Below are 12,155 nucleotides of genomic sequence, written 5' to 3'. Positions count from 1 at the left end.
TTTTTTTTTTTTATTAGCTTTTGCCAATAAAGAACTCCATAGGGTGTTAGGCGGGACCGGTCTGAAGGTAGATGAGAGTCTTGCCCTTGGAAAGACAGTGTTGGTTCCCACAGATGCACCCAGGGAAAAGACATTTTGTGGCAGGTGAGCTCTGACCACATCCAGAAGCCAGCCTTGCCCGTGGGGACTTCGGGGGAGCCAGCAGACAAGTCAGATGGTGGCAGTTCTCCGGGAGCGAGGAAACGAGTGTTTTCCCTCCGCTGACCGCCAGGCGGCTGGTCTCCGCCGAGATCTGCACACTCTCAGAGTTCAAGACCACCGCAGGGCTGGGGGGGAGGAGCGTGTTACCGTAGACCGAGTGAGACCCTCTCACAGAGACTCAGCCTCCTCCTCTTGGATGAACTTGCCCTGTGTGGGTGCGGCCGTGGGTTGTGTACAGAGTTCTGGAAAAGGTGACCCTGACCATTTTTTCCAGTTGTTGCTTTTATGGAGGAGACAGTTTCTCTACCATCTTTCCTGATGTTGCTCAACAGTGTTCTTTCTCTTTAAATAATTGTTCATTTTCATTTAAGGAAATTATGATAAAAAAACACAATACCAAAAAGCAAAATTAGTACAGAAAATGATGAATTCTTGACCTCCCTAGGCCAATTATAATGTCATATGTACTTAAAATTTCGGCACCTACACATCTACAGACATGTTTCTGGGGATGGCACACACATATCCATACACCCTGCTGTCGTCAGCAGCATCCCGTGAATGTCTTTCTGGCACTCAGTGACCTACAGGCCACCATTGTCGATGGGTCTGCAGAGGCTCATGTTACATACGATGTGCCATCACCTGACAGGTGTCATCCTGGGTATCTTGGTTTATTTAATTTCTTGCTTTCATAAATGACGCTGGACGAGCACCCTTGTATCTGGTTTTCTGTGCTTGTCCCACTTTTCTGTGTCAAAACAGGGAAACCGGTGCGTCTGGGGGCATCTGGGGAGGGAGGACTGCTTGCCTCCCACGGTCGGGACAGAAAGGTTTCCCGACCTCAGATCCTCAGCCTCATATCTTCTCCGAGTCAGACCGCTCTGGGATGTGTGCTCGTTCAGAGTGATTCTGGGGGCGCCTGGGTGGCCCAGTCAGTTGAGTGCCTGATTCTTGATTTCACCTCAGGTCACGATCTCATGGTTGGTGGGATCGAGCCCCACGTGGGGCTCTGCGCTGACAGGGTGGAGCCTGCTTGGGATTCTCTCTCTTCCTCTCTCTTCGCCCCTCCCCTTCTTGTGTTCTTTGTGTCTTTGTCTCTCTCTCAAAATAAATAAACATTAGAGGCGCCTGGGTGGCCCAGTTGGTTAAGCGTCCGACTTTGGCTCAGGTCATGGTCTCACAGTTTGTGGGTTCAAGCCCCGTATCGGGCTCTGTGCTGACAGCTCGGAGCCTGCTTGGGATTCTGTCTCCTTCTCTCTTTGCCCTTCTCCCACTTGCTCTCCATATCTTTTGCAAAATAAATAATAAAAAAATACTAAAAGTAAATAAATAAAGGAGCATTAAAACATCAACAAAAAATCCAAATTGACTCAATTGAAGGTTGGGTGGGAGTGCTGGCCGGATTCGTGGAAAGCCTCATTTGTAAGCTATTTGGAAATTTCCTTTGTTGACTTCTCAGTAACAAAACCTAGTAACCTCCTGACACGCTAGAGAAGACCTGATACCAGGCTCTAAGTTTTCGTCATGGCCCTACTGTGTGCCCGTGCCGTGCCCAGAGAGGCTGGGAGAACGGCTTGCTTGTTCCTGGCACCGGGACTTTATGTGGAGCGAATTCTCATTTCCATCTGGAAACCTCTGACGAAGGTTCTTTTTCTCAGTTAAGAACAAATACGATTAAAGTTTGTAATAAGCCCAAGACATTTGCCGTGGGCTTAAAAAGACTTTCGTTATCAAAAGCTTAAAAGATTAAACCACACTCAGTGTGGTTTCATAGTTGAGCATACTCTGGGTCTCTGAAAATGGCAATCCCTTCTTGCCGCATATTAGACCCTTGACATTCATGAAGGATTTGTCCCGAGACCTTTGCGATGCCCTTAATTCGTGAATGCCACCAAAGCTGTCAGTTGCCCCCAGAACACACAGTAAAGACTAACCGAAAAATGCACGTGACTCCTTCAGGCTCTTTGTGACCCTATAAATGTAGGACTCTAGCCATTTATAAAGCTATTAAAACAAATTCAGGCTAGAGCCCTCGCTGGAATGGTTTGGGGAGTCATTATGTTCCTCTTTCTCTATAAAGCAGAGCAAACAAGCTCATATTAGAAATTCAAACCTCAGCGGAGCCCCCAATTTTTGTGTCTTACTTTGTCCCCAACTTCTGTGAAATGTCACGTTCTGAGACTCATTTCTGGCTTTGTACCCCCGTCTTCGACGCTAGGCGTCGGCTTTCTCGGGGAGCCATTTTTCTTTGCCTCCACCCAGGGGGTGTTGGGGGATGGTCTGAACCCCCGGACTGAAATCCATGTCCTGGTAAAGCTGCAGGACTGCCACCTGCAGTTACCTGCCAGGGGCGGGGGGCAGGGGGGTGTCTCATTCAGAAACTCACCGACTCCGCACGTCACCGTTTCCTAGCATACCATCCTTCTCTGCCCGTGAACACGGCCAAGCCCACCTCTCTTAATTTAGACATCCCATCCTCTAAGATCTCACTCGCACCCGGATGTTGGCTGATCCCGGGCGTGTGTGGAAACAAAGCTCAGCCTCAGCCTGGGGACCCGGAGTCAGCCCACCCTTTCCTTCGCTCCGTGTTCGCCGGTGACATGCTGCATCAGCGCTGTTCCGGGGCCCGCGGAGGGCACACTGCTGTTGACCTCAAAGTCTGGTGAAGGAGACGATAAATTGACGGACGGGGAAGAGCTCAGATCCGGGGGGAGTTCACGGTGTGGTGTCGTGGTGATTGGAGTCCCCGCGGGCCCCTTTGAGAAGGACGGAGGCTGGCTGTGGGGACAGGGCCGGCTGTGGACGGTCCAGCAGAGCCGGGTGGCCTGTGGGGGGCAGACCTGCTCTGACGGCCCCGGGGTGGGCTGCTCTCGGGACTGGGGAAGCGGGGAGAGTGGACCCTGAGGGGAAAGGGGAGGGGAGGGGACCGCCATGGGAAGTAACTGTAGGTTATGGCCCAGACTCAGAAGGAAGACTGAGTGCCCTTCATAGTCACCCTGGGGGAACAGGTGTCAAGCAGGACTGCCCCTGGAGGTCCTCTGTGATCGATCGCCCACCCGTGGAACGCATGACCCACAGGCGGTGACATCACTCTCTCCCGGTATCGCCCCCCTGCCCGTCCGAAGGCGCCACAAGCTGACAGACACATCCCCGTTGCCCTGGTGCAGATTCCTTCGAGCAGCAGGGGTCGGCTAGGTCGGCAAGCCAGCACCCGACTAATACCTGTGTCCTTGTCCCTTCCCTCCCGTCCCTCCGGCGGCTCTCAGGAACACTGCCGAGAAAATGCAAGAAGGAGCTCTTGGCGGTGAAGCTACGGAATCGGCCCAGCAAGCAGGAATTGGAAGACCGGAACATTTTCCCCAGGAGGACTGACGAAGAGAGACAGGAAATCCGGCAGCAGATTGAGATGAAACTCTCCAAGTAAGTAGTGGCTTGTCGCCTCAGGCAGAGGCGGGGGCCCCCCTCGCAGCCCGCACCCCGCTGAGGCCCTGTCTTCCCTGCCCTGCGCCGTCTCAGGGCTCCCAGACGGGGCTCTGACCGCGACTTCTCGCCTCGCCACCGTCCACGCTGGGGACCGGACAGTCCTTTGTCCTGGGGGCCGTCCTTGTCTTCACGCCTGACATCCTCCTGTGACAGTCAGAACTGTCCCCGCACATCTCCACCTGCCCGTGGGGGGGGGGGGCACATCGCCCCCAGCAGAGAGCACCGGTCTGTAGAGGGCAAGCGAGCCCCCTGAAGGAGTGAAGGGGCCACGGCTGGGAGGGGCTGTGACAGCGTGGGCAGGACACGCCTTGTGGGCGTCCCGGACCTGGGGGAGAGGCTCTGTTTTCGCCTCCACCAGGCCGCCTTCCTTCAGGAATGTGCATCCCGTGTTGCCAGATCGCCTAAGTTTTTCAAGGAAAGCTGGAATCTATTGGGGGGACAGTACGTGCACCAAGTTGAGCCCATCTGCTGTCTGGCTGTGACCCAGAGCCACGAGTGAGCGCCCTCTGCTTTACAGCCCCCAGGCATCCCCTAGGGCGGTCACTAGGGTTGGCTGTGTGATGGGCCCGGACAGCGTGGAGCTGTGGGTCTTTGTGGCTGGGATCTGCCGGGGTCCAGGGATGTGCCGTGGGACAGGATGCTTTGTTACCAGTAGGGGGACGGGCTGTGGCCGCGTGGTGGGCCCAGCATTGGAGGACTTTCTAGGTTGCTCCCCAAAAACCGGGGGCCAGAGCACACGGGGCAGTCCCACTCTCACCGGCGGCCCCTGCCACGAAGCTGGCCCAGAGCAGCTGAACATGAACCACGGGGCTTTGGTGGGAATCAGGCCCTTCGAGCCTTCTGGATCGTAGCCCCAGGATTGGGTGCGGGTGTCAGAAAGGACGTATTAATGGGGCTCGGGCACACACCTGTTGCCATCTCCCTGACCTCCCTGCTGCACCTTCTGGAGTATGGCCTGGGCGGGGCTGGGCTTGGAGGGACAGGGTCCCGGACTCCCTCAGCCTACCCGTTCCCCCTTTAACCCTCAGAAGCTGGTCCTGCAGAGCAGGAAGGGATGGCATCCGATGGCGGACCAGCTGTCCCCGTGCCTCACCCTCGATTTGCCCTTGACTGGCGCTTCTCACTGACCCCTGCACCCAGGTCACCTGCAGGGACCATGGGAACATACAGGTTCCGATGAAGCAGGTCTGCAGCGGTCCTGGGGCTCTGTGTTTAGACAAGCCAGGGGACGCCAGTGCTGCTGGTCTGTGGGCCACCCTCAGCGTCTTCCAGCCTCAGTAGCCTTGACATTTGGGGCCGGGTGAGTTTGTGGTGGGGTGTCCTGGGCAGGCTAGGACGTTTAGCAGCAACACTGGCTTCCGCCCCGTGGGGGGGAGGGGTTACTCCTATCTTGCTCCCACCCACCCAACTGTGACAACCAGAAATGCCTCGAGACATTGAGTGTCCCCTGGGGGACAGAATCGTCCCGGTCAAGAAGCGCTGATCTGAAGGTCAACTTGGACTTCTTCTTCCGGGGGTCTTTCCTCTGCCTGAGGCACGGGGCTCTTTGGGTGGCTCAGCCCTTGTTCCGCTCTGCACCAGGGAGCATGGGCCCCGGTGGGCCCATCTTCCGCTGAAATCCCTCACTGAATGTTGTCGGGGGGGAGGGCGGGGAATGTGCAGACCCCAGGTGCTAGGATTCTCTGTGCCTCGGTTTTCTCACCTGTAAAATGGGGGTGATAACAGCTGCCAGGCCCATGGCAGAGGAGGGACCGGCTCAGCAGGGCACAGGAGCCCCAAGCTGGGGTCCTAGACACTTGGAGTCACACACACAGACCTGGGTTCAAATTCCACTCTGCACTGATGTCCGGGGTGACCTTACCCCTGTCCGGGTCTTATTTTCTCATCTTTAAGGTGGGATGCTGACCTTCCAAGGTCATTGTCTGTTTCTGGGAGATCCCGTAAGGAAGGCGTGTTACACAGCACCTGCCCCCTCGGCAGGTTGGGCTGCTGACCTCTGCGAGCTGGGGCCACTTCCTGCGTCATCTCTAAGCCTTGTGGCCAACGGTGCCTGTGACACAGACCGCCGTCAAGGTGTCTGGTGGCTACTTGGGGCTCAGGAACCCCACGGGGAAGCTTCTTAAAATACAGATTGATGGGGCGCCTGGGGGGCTCAGTCGGTTGAGCGTCTGACTTCGGCTCGGGTCACGATCTCCCGGTCTTTGGGTTCCAGGCCTGCGTCGGGCTCTGTGCCGATGGCTCGGAGCCTGGAGCCTGTTCGGATTCTGTGTCTCCCTCTCTCTCTGCCCCTTCCCTGCTCGCACGCTGTCTCTCTCTCTCCGTCAAAAATAAATCAACATGAAAAAAAATTTAAAAAAAATACAGATTGGTGAGCCCCATCCAGACCTGAGACCGGAACAGTCTAACAAGTTGCCTGGTATGGGTGGGCTGAGGCAAGCCACCAGTGTGAGCCTGTATTAGCGGATTGAATGAGGCTGTGATGCCCCTCGAGCCCTTATCGTTGCATCTGGGTCACGCGTCAAAGACTTAATTTACTCGTGTGAGGGGCCCTGGGCAGCGGAGATCACTCCTGTCAGCTCCCGCCTTCCTGCAGAGCCACGGCCTCAGACCTCTTTCTGTGTGGCTGAACCACCCCCCTCCCCTCGCCCCCGTGCTTGGTCCCCCTGCTTGGTGTGGGGCAGATGCCGGAGGAACATGTGCGGGAGGGAGCGGGGAGGGAAGCCTAGGAAGCAAATGCATGAACCCCTCAGGGAGGGGTCGAGCTATCACAGACGGGGAGGAGGCCTGGACCGGCGGAGGGGACCCGTGTGGACACAGGGCCCCAGACCAAGGTCTGCCCCTGCTGCCGGGGGGTGTCCCAGAGGCCCCCTGAGGAGAGGGGTCTGGACCAGCATTTCCGAGAGAGATGGCAGGTGTCGGGTGTGAGCGGTTGTCCGAGGTGCAGCGTGGGCCCGGCTGTGGGGCCCCGAGGCCTTTCCTCCTGGGTGTCACAAGGCCCCTTTCGGGGTCGCGGCTGTAGTCACCGTGCTGTGCCAGAGGCCTCCTGAGTGAGGGGAACCTGAGGGCACGGGCACAGCCACGTCCACGGCCACGTGGGGTGTCGCCACGCCTGGCCTCAGCTGTGCTGCAGGTGCCGTGGGCGGGCCGTGGGGTGTCCAGACCTCACCCACGGCAGGCAGGGAGGTTCTTGTACCCCTCTGGGGAGCTGCTGGTACAGTGGAAAAAAATGTCAGACCGTGGGCCAGGGAGGCAGTGGGGACAGTCTCCACGTCCTGGGATGATTTGGGGACTTGGTGCCACCACCCGGGGACTTTGATGGCCGTTGCCTCAGCGGAGCCCCGACTGCCTGTGCCTGTGGGCCGGGCTCCCGGCCCCGCAGTGGGGCCGCAGGCTGCTGGGGGCCGGGGTCCGGCTCCCGGGCGCCGGGGCTACAGTCCCAGCACTGACTGACCCCAGGCCGCCGCGGACGTCTGGCTCCAGCGTTTCACGTGAATGGGAGAGTCTGTGCTTCCCGAACGGCAGGCACCGTTGAGGGGGCTTCTCGGTCTGTGGCCCCCTGAGTGCCTGACGACCTTCAGTTTCCTTTCACTCACCCTGGCCTCAGCCTCATCAGTGATAGCCTTGAGTCCCGTGTTCTCGTTACGTGTTTTTTCTTTTTTAAGTAAAGGAGAAGAGATTTCCTAACTCTTCACCTGGGTGGGGGGTGCGGTGGGGGTGGTTCTGAGCCTCAAATGAGAAGCCACAGGGAGGGGGGTGTGCGTCCTGAATAAAGTCTCCTGCAGGTGTGCTGGAATGATCTCCCCCCCCCCCCCAGTGTATGTATTTATTTTGAGAGGAGAAGGTGGGGGCAAAGGAGGGGCAGAGAGAGGGGAAGAGAGAGAATCCCAGACAGGCTCCAAGCCGTCAACGCGGAGTCCAACGTCGCACTCGATCTCACAAACCGTGAGATCATCACCTGGGCCGAAATGAAGAGTTGGCTGCCTAACCGGCTGAGCCACCCAGGTGCCCCTGGAATGGCCTGTCTTGACCCTCTCTCCACCACGTCTTTGCGGACTTCCCCTTTCCGTTGGCGCACCGGCCACATTCACGCAGTCATGCACTCAGCAGGTATTTGCCGAATAGCTGTGACGTGCCAGACACGACAAGACGGAGGTACTCTCTGCCCTGTGGGGCTTACCGTACCTGAGTATGCTGCAGGCATGGCTGGATCCAGGTGCTCCTACGGCACTGATAAGAGTTGGTCTACTTCTGTTTCTTGACTTGGCTGTGCTCCGTGTGGCTTCATTCTCTGGCTATTTTGCTCCACGTCCTGGTCCGGGAAGCTCCAGGCTTACCTCTGTATGGGAGCCCATTCCTGCAGCGATCACCTTGACCAAAGGGATGGAAGGCGCTCCCTGGACACGTTTAGATCACATGCTCATCGCTGAACCGATCACCGTGGCCGAGGGAATATGCTCATTAATCAAGCTTGGCTTGCGTAGCTGCTGGTTTCCTCAATGGGATGTGCGCTTGCGTGAGGGTTGGTCTTCTGTTTCTCTTATTTCTGGTGAGATTGAACATGTTTTCAGTGTTTATTGGCTCCTTGGTTGTTTCTTCTTCTCATGAACTTCACCGGCAGGTTTCTTTGTGTTAATGATTTTAGGAGTTTGCTTTGGAAATTGTGGCTTCGACTCCTTCCTCAGTTTGGTGAGTTACACAGCCGTTCTCTGGGGCTCGTGTTTTCATTTAGGTCATACTTTCCTGTGTGCAGAAGTATTTCACTTTAAGGTCGTTGGATTACCAATCGTACTCTTTAGGCGTCAGCGGGCTTTTCTGTCAGGGGCCAGCAAGTCAATGCTTCCCGCTTTGTGGACCCTACAGTGTCTGTTGCAACAACACGACTCTGCTACTGTAGCACTAATGTGGGCTTGGCCCATGTGGAATGAGTGCGTGTGGCGTTGTGCCGAGAAAACTGTATTTACAAATGTAGATAGCGGCCCGTGGGACAGAGTTTGCCGACCTCCGATACACTTTATGGTTCATGCTGTTTGTGTCATGTTTAAAAAATCCCTCCCTACCCAGAGGTACAGAATAAACTTACTTTTTTTAAAAAAATGTTTATTTTTTTGAGAGAGAGACAGAGAGAAAGGGGGAGACACAGAATCCGAAGCAGGCTCCAGGCTCCGAGCTGTCAGCGCAGAGCCCGACACGGGGCTCGAACTCACACACCGCGAGATCGTGACCTGAGCCGAAGTCAGTGCTTAACCGACAGCAAGAATAGAGTCACTTATTGTACAATTTTTGCACCTGCCTTCTAGTTCTGCCAAATGATAATGGTTTTCTATGTAATAAACAGACCAGGTTCTCTTTCAAAACAGAGTGTTACGTGAGTTGATCTAAAGGAAAAATAGTAAACAGTGGTGGTATATACGTGGTTCAAAACCAGGACAAAATCGTCACGAGGACACTTGGTGTAAGAGAAGTCCAGGCCGCCCGCCCCACCCCACCCCACCCCTGCCTGTGGGTGCAGGAGGGGAGGTGGGAGGAGGCGGGTGCCAGAAACCAGCCTGAGGGCCTGGAAGGCCCCCAGTTTCGAGGAACCCGAAACGCATGTCCTGGACCGGGTTTCCTCCGTTACTCACTGAGTCTGTCGCGCATCTTAAACCTCGGACTAGAACGGAGGAGGTCCTGTGACTTTTGCCACCAGGTTTACAAACAGAAAAGCAACCCAGGACCCAGAGAGGGAGGCAGCTGAGAAGTCGCATCCGCATCCGGGAGGAGGGTCAGCTGCTCTCTCCCCACAGACACGGTTTAATTGGATCCCTTTGTCTTTGTTTTGCCTCCTTGCAGGGTCTTGCGCTATCACTTGCTGAATAATTCAGCCCTGGTTGCCATGGCAACGTGCCCTCCACCGAAGCAGCCTGAAGCGCGATGGGTGTTTTTGTTTTGTTTTATTTTCTTTAATTTCCAGACCTTTAATGGTTTCTCTTCCGGGCGCTCCCAGGGCCGTCGCGGGTGAAGTGGCCGCTGTCCCTGGCTCCCTGGCACAGGCACCTGCTGGGTGCCGGGTGTGGGGGGCTCCGCGAAGTGGGGGGCATCTCTCCAGACGGGAGCCCAGCTCACCTCTGTGAGTGACCCTGTCAGTGACTCCGCCACATTTAAGGACCCCCAGCCCTCGCGTGTCACACAGTAGGCGTGTTCTGGAAATGATGCCCACGGGCGCAGACTGTCGTGCACACGGTGTAAGGGGAGCGACGGTTAAGGACGCCCGCGCGCTTTCAGTTTTAAGTGCTGGCCCCGGGCAGTAAGTGTCACTTACTTTCCCTCTTTTGATTCAATCCTCGCAGGAACCGGGGAAGATGGGTCTTCTTTCCATTTTACAGAGGAGAAAACTAAGCCTTTCCAAGAAGTTAGGGGACTCGCCCAGGTTGGCACAGCCGGGAGGCAGGGTGGGCGCCCTGGAACCACACCCGGGCTCAGGGGAGGCCTCCTGCCAAAGCGCCGCCTCACCCGCTTCGGGCTTTGCACCGTCTCATGTTGGCTTGGCTCCCATCACCGTGCGTTCTGGCCTCCGGCCAACACGTCAGGCCTCTGGGTTCCCAGTCCTTCCTGCCTGTGTCCGGGAGGGGGGGGCGCAGAGATGATGCAAAGTGTCCCCTGGTGCGGAGCAGTGGGGGTGAGTGAAGGTGTCCAGAATGGCTCCTTAGCCACACATAGGCTTTGGGGAACCGGGGCCAGGCGGGCTCGATCCCTGCCTCGCTGTCACAGCGGTGGGAGTCGGGCAAGGGCCACCTCTGGGTCTCCCTCCTGCCTGCATATGGAGACCGCGGCAGCACCCCTGGGGCTCCTGGGAAGGTTCTAGGTTAGTCCTTGAAAGAACGTAATAGTGTGTCCCTGGCAGGAGGCGCTCAGGGAGACAGAGCTGCTGCTGGCAGGAGCTTGGCTGGGACACACCTGGGTTGTTTGTCACCTGTCACCTCCATAGAGGAGGAGGCCACCCGGCGGGCCGCACCGAGGCTTGAGTGGAGGCCATAGAAGCCTCTACAGGTCGGGGAGCAGCCCCGCATCCTTGTTAATGATGATGTGATCGTTGTTCTCGTCTGTTCTTATTTGTGACTGTCGTGTGACCCGCCTGGAGACAGAGGGGCCTGAGTGCTGCACGAACTTTCTATTAAGTGTCCCGGGGGCGGGGGGGGGGGCGGTTCTCCGCTCTGGGGCTGTGTTGTAAGCAGCTGATTAAGGCTCAGTGATGTCCTTCGGGACTTGGTCCTTAGCATGCCACCACCGGAGTTTAGTTCTCCTCATCGTGTCCCTTTGTACATTTCGTTCTGCATCCGGAACAGGCTGCCACCACTCAGCCTCCATGGAAACAAGTTCGCAGGAAAAAAAGAGTGTCGTGCACAGCTGCCCCCACCCACCATGGTCGCCTCGAAACCTGCAGAATTTTAGGGAAGATGCTGGATGCTGTTTTGTTTTTTTAAATTTTTTTAATGTTTATTTATTTTTGAGAGAGAGAGAGAGACAGAGACAGAGAGAGAGAGAGAGAGAGAGAGAGACAGAGCATGAGCAGGGGAGGGGTAGAGAGAGAGGGAGACAGAATCTGAAGCAGGCTCCAGGCTCCCAGCTGTCGGCACAGAGCCCGACACGGGGCTCGAACCCGTGAAGTGTGAGATCATGACCTGCACTGAAGTTGGAGGCTTAACTGACTGCGCCCCCCAGGCGCACCCCTTGGCTGGAGGCCTTTAAGGACAGGGGTGGAGGCTGGCACGGCTTTATGGGACCCGAGTATCAGCCCCTCACAGGCAGTGGGGACCCCATGCAGGGTCTCAGTTCTGTGGACACAGAATTTGGAAAACACAGAAATCTTTCTTTTTTGTGGGCTTACCAGGAAGAAAAAAATGGCTTTTAATTTCTGGAAAGGAAGCCACTCATTTGGGCAGAGTTGAAGCTTCATTGCAGGGGCGGGGGTTTATGATAGCAGCGGGGCACTGATAAATATTTGCCGATTGAGGACCCGTCGCTCTGTGCCTCCCCCCCCGCAACCTGCAGCGTGGGAACCCAGCTCATCCTGGGCGACTCGAATCCAGTCCCACAGGCATCCTCCGAGATGGGGACAGAGCAGCGTGGTTATTAATATGGTTGTTATTTATTTATTCAGCGTCTTTTCTGTACCAGCCTCCTGCTGAGTGCTTCGTACACATTATCTCCTCGAAGCCTCACAGGGACTCTCTGGGGGTAGCTACTCCTAATGGTCCTATTTTTCAGATGAGGAGAAGTGCCTCAGAACAGCGCAGTCACCTGCCCCTGCGCACACAGCAGGAAACGGCGGGTAGCTGGTCACGTCAGCGTGCACATCTGATCACCAGGGGGCTTTGGGAGCACACAGATTCCTGGACCCCGCTCCAGACCTCCTGAGTAGGAATCTGTATTGCAACGGGCCCTTCCTCCCCAAGTGTCCCCACTGCCTGACGATGCTCTGTATCCCTGCC

General features: G+C 56.4%; 1 protein-coding gene across 1 annotated transcript in view; it reads left to right on the top strand.

Annotated features, from left to right (window-relative positions):
* Window positions 1–12,155, top strand: part of PHACTR3 (phosphatase and actin regulator 3) — a 210,097-nt gene that overhangs the window by 167,941 nt on the left and 30,001 nt on the right. The window contains exon 8 of the mRNA XM_047068611.1: window positions 3,471–3,624. Within this exon, the coding sequence (XP_046924567.1) occupies window positions 3,471–3,624 (154 nt within the window). The remainder of the gene's footprint in view (window positions 1–3,470; window positions 3,625–12,155) is intronic.

This window comes from Lynx rufus, unplaced genomic scaffold (assembly GCF_022079265.1).
Source record: "Lynx rufus isolate CCGP_SWC_20201006 ecotype Redwood Valley unplaced genomic scaffold, mLynRuf1.p SCAF_8, whole genome shotgun sequence".
In the NCBI taxonomy this organism is placed as follows: Eukaryota; Metazoa; Chordata; class Mammalia; order Carnivora; family Felidae; genus Lynx; species Lynx rufus.
The sequence above is the reverse complement of the archived record's forward strand: the minus strand, read 5'-3'. Positions and strand labels throughout refer to the sequence as shown.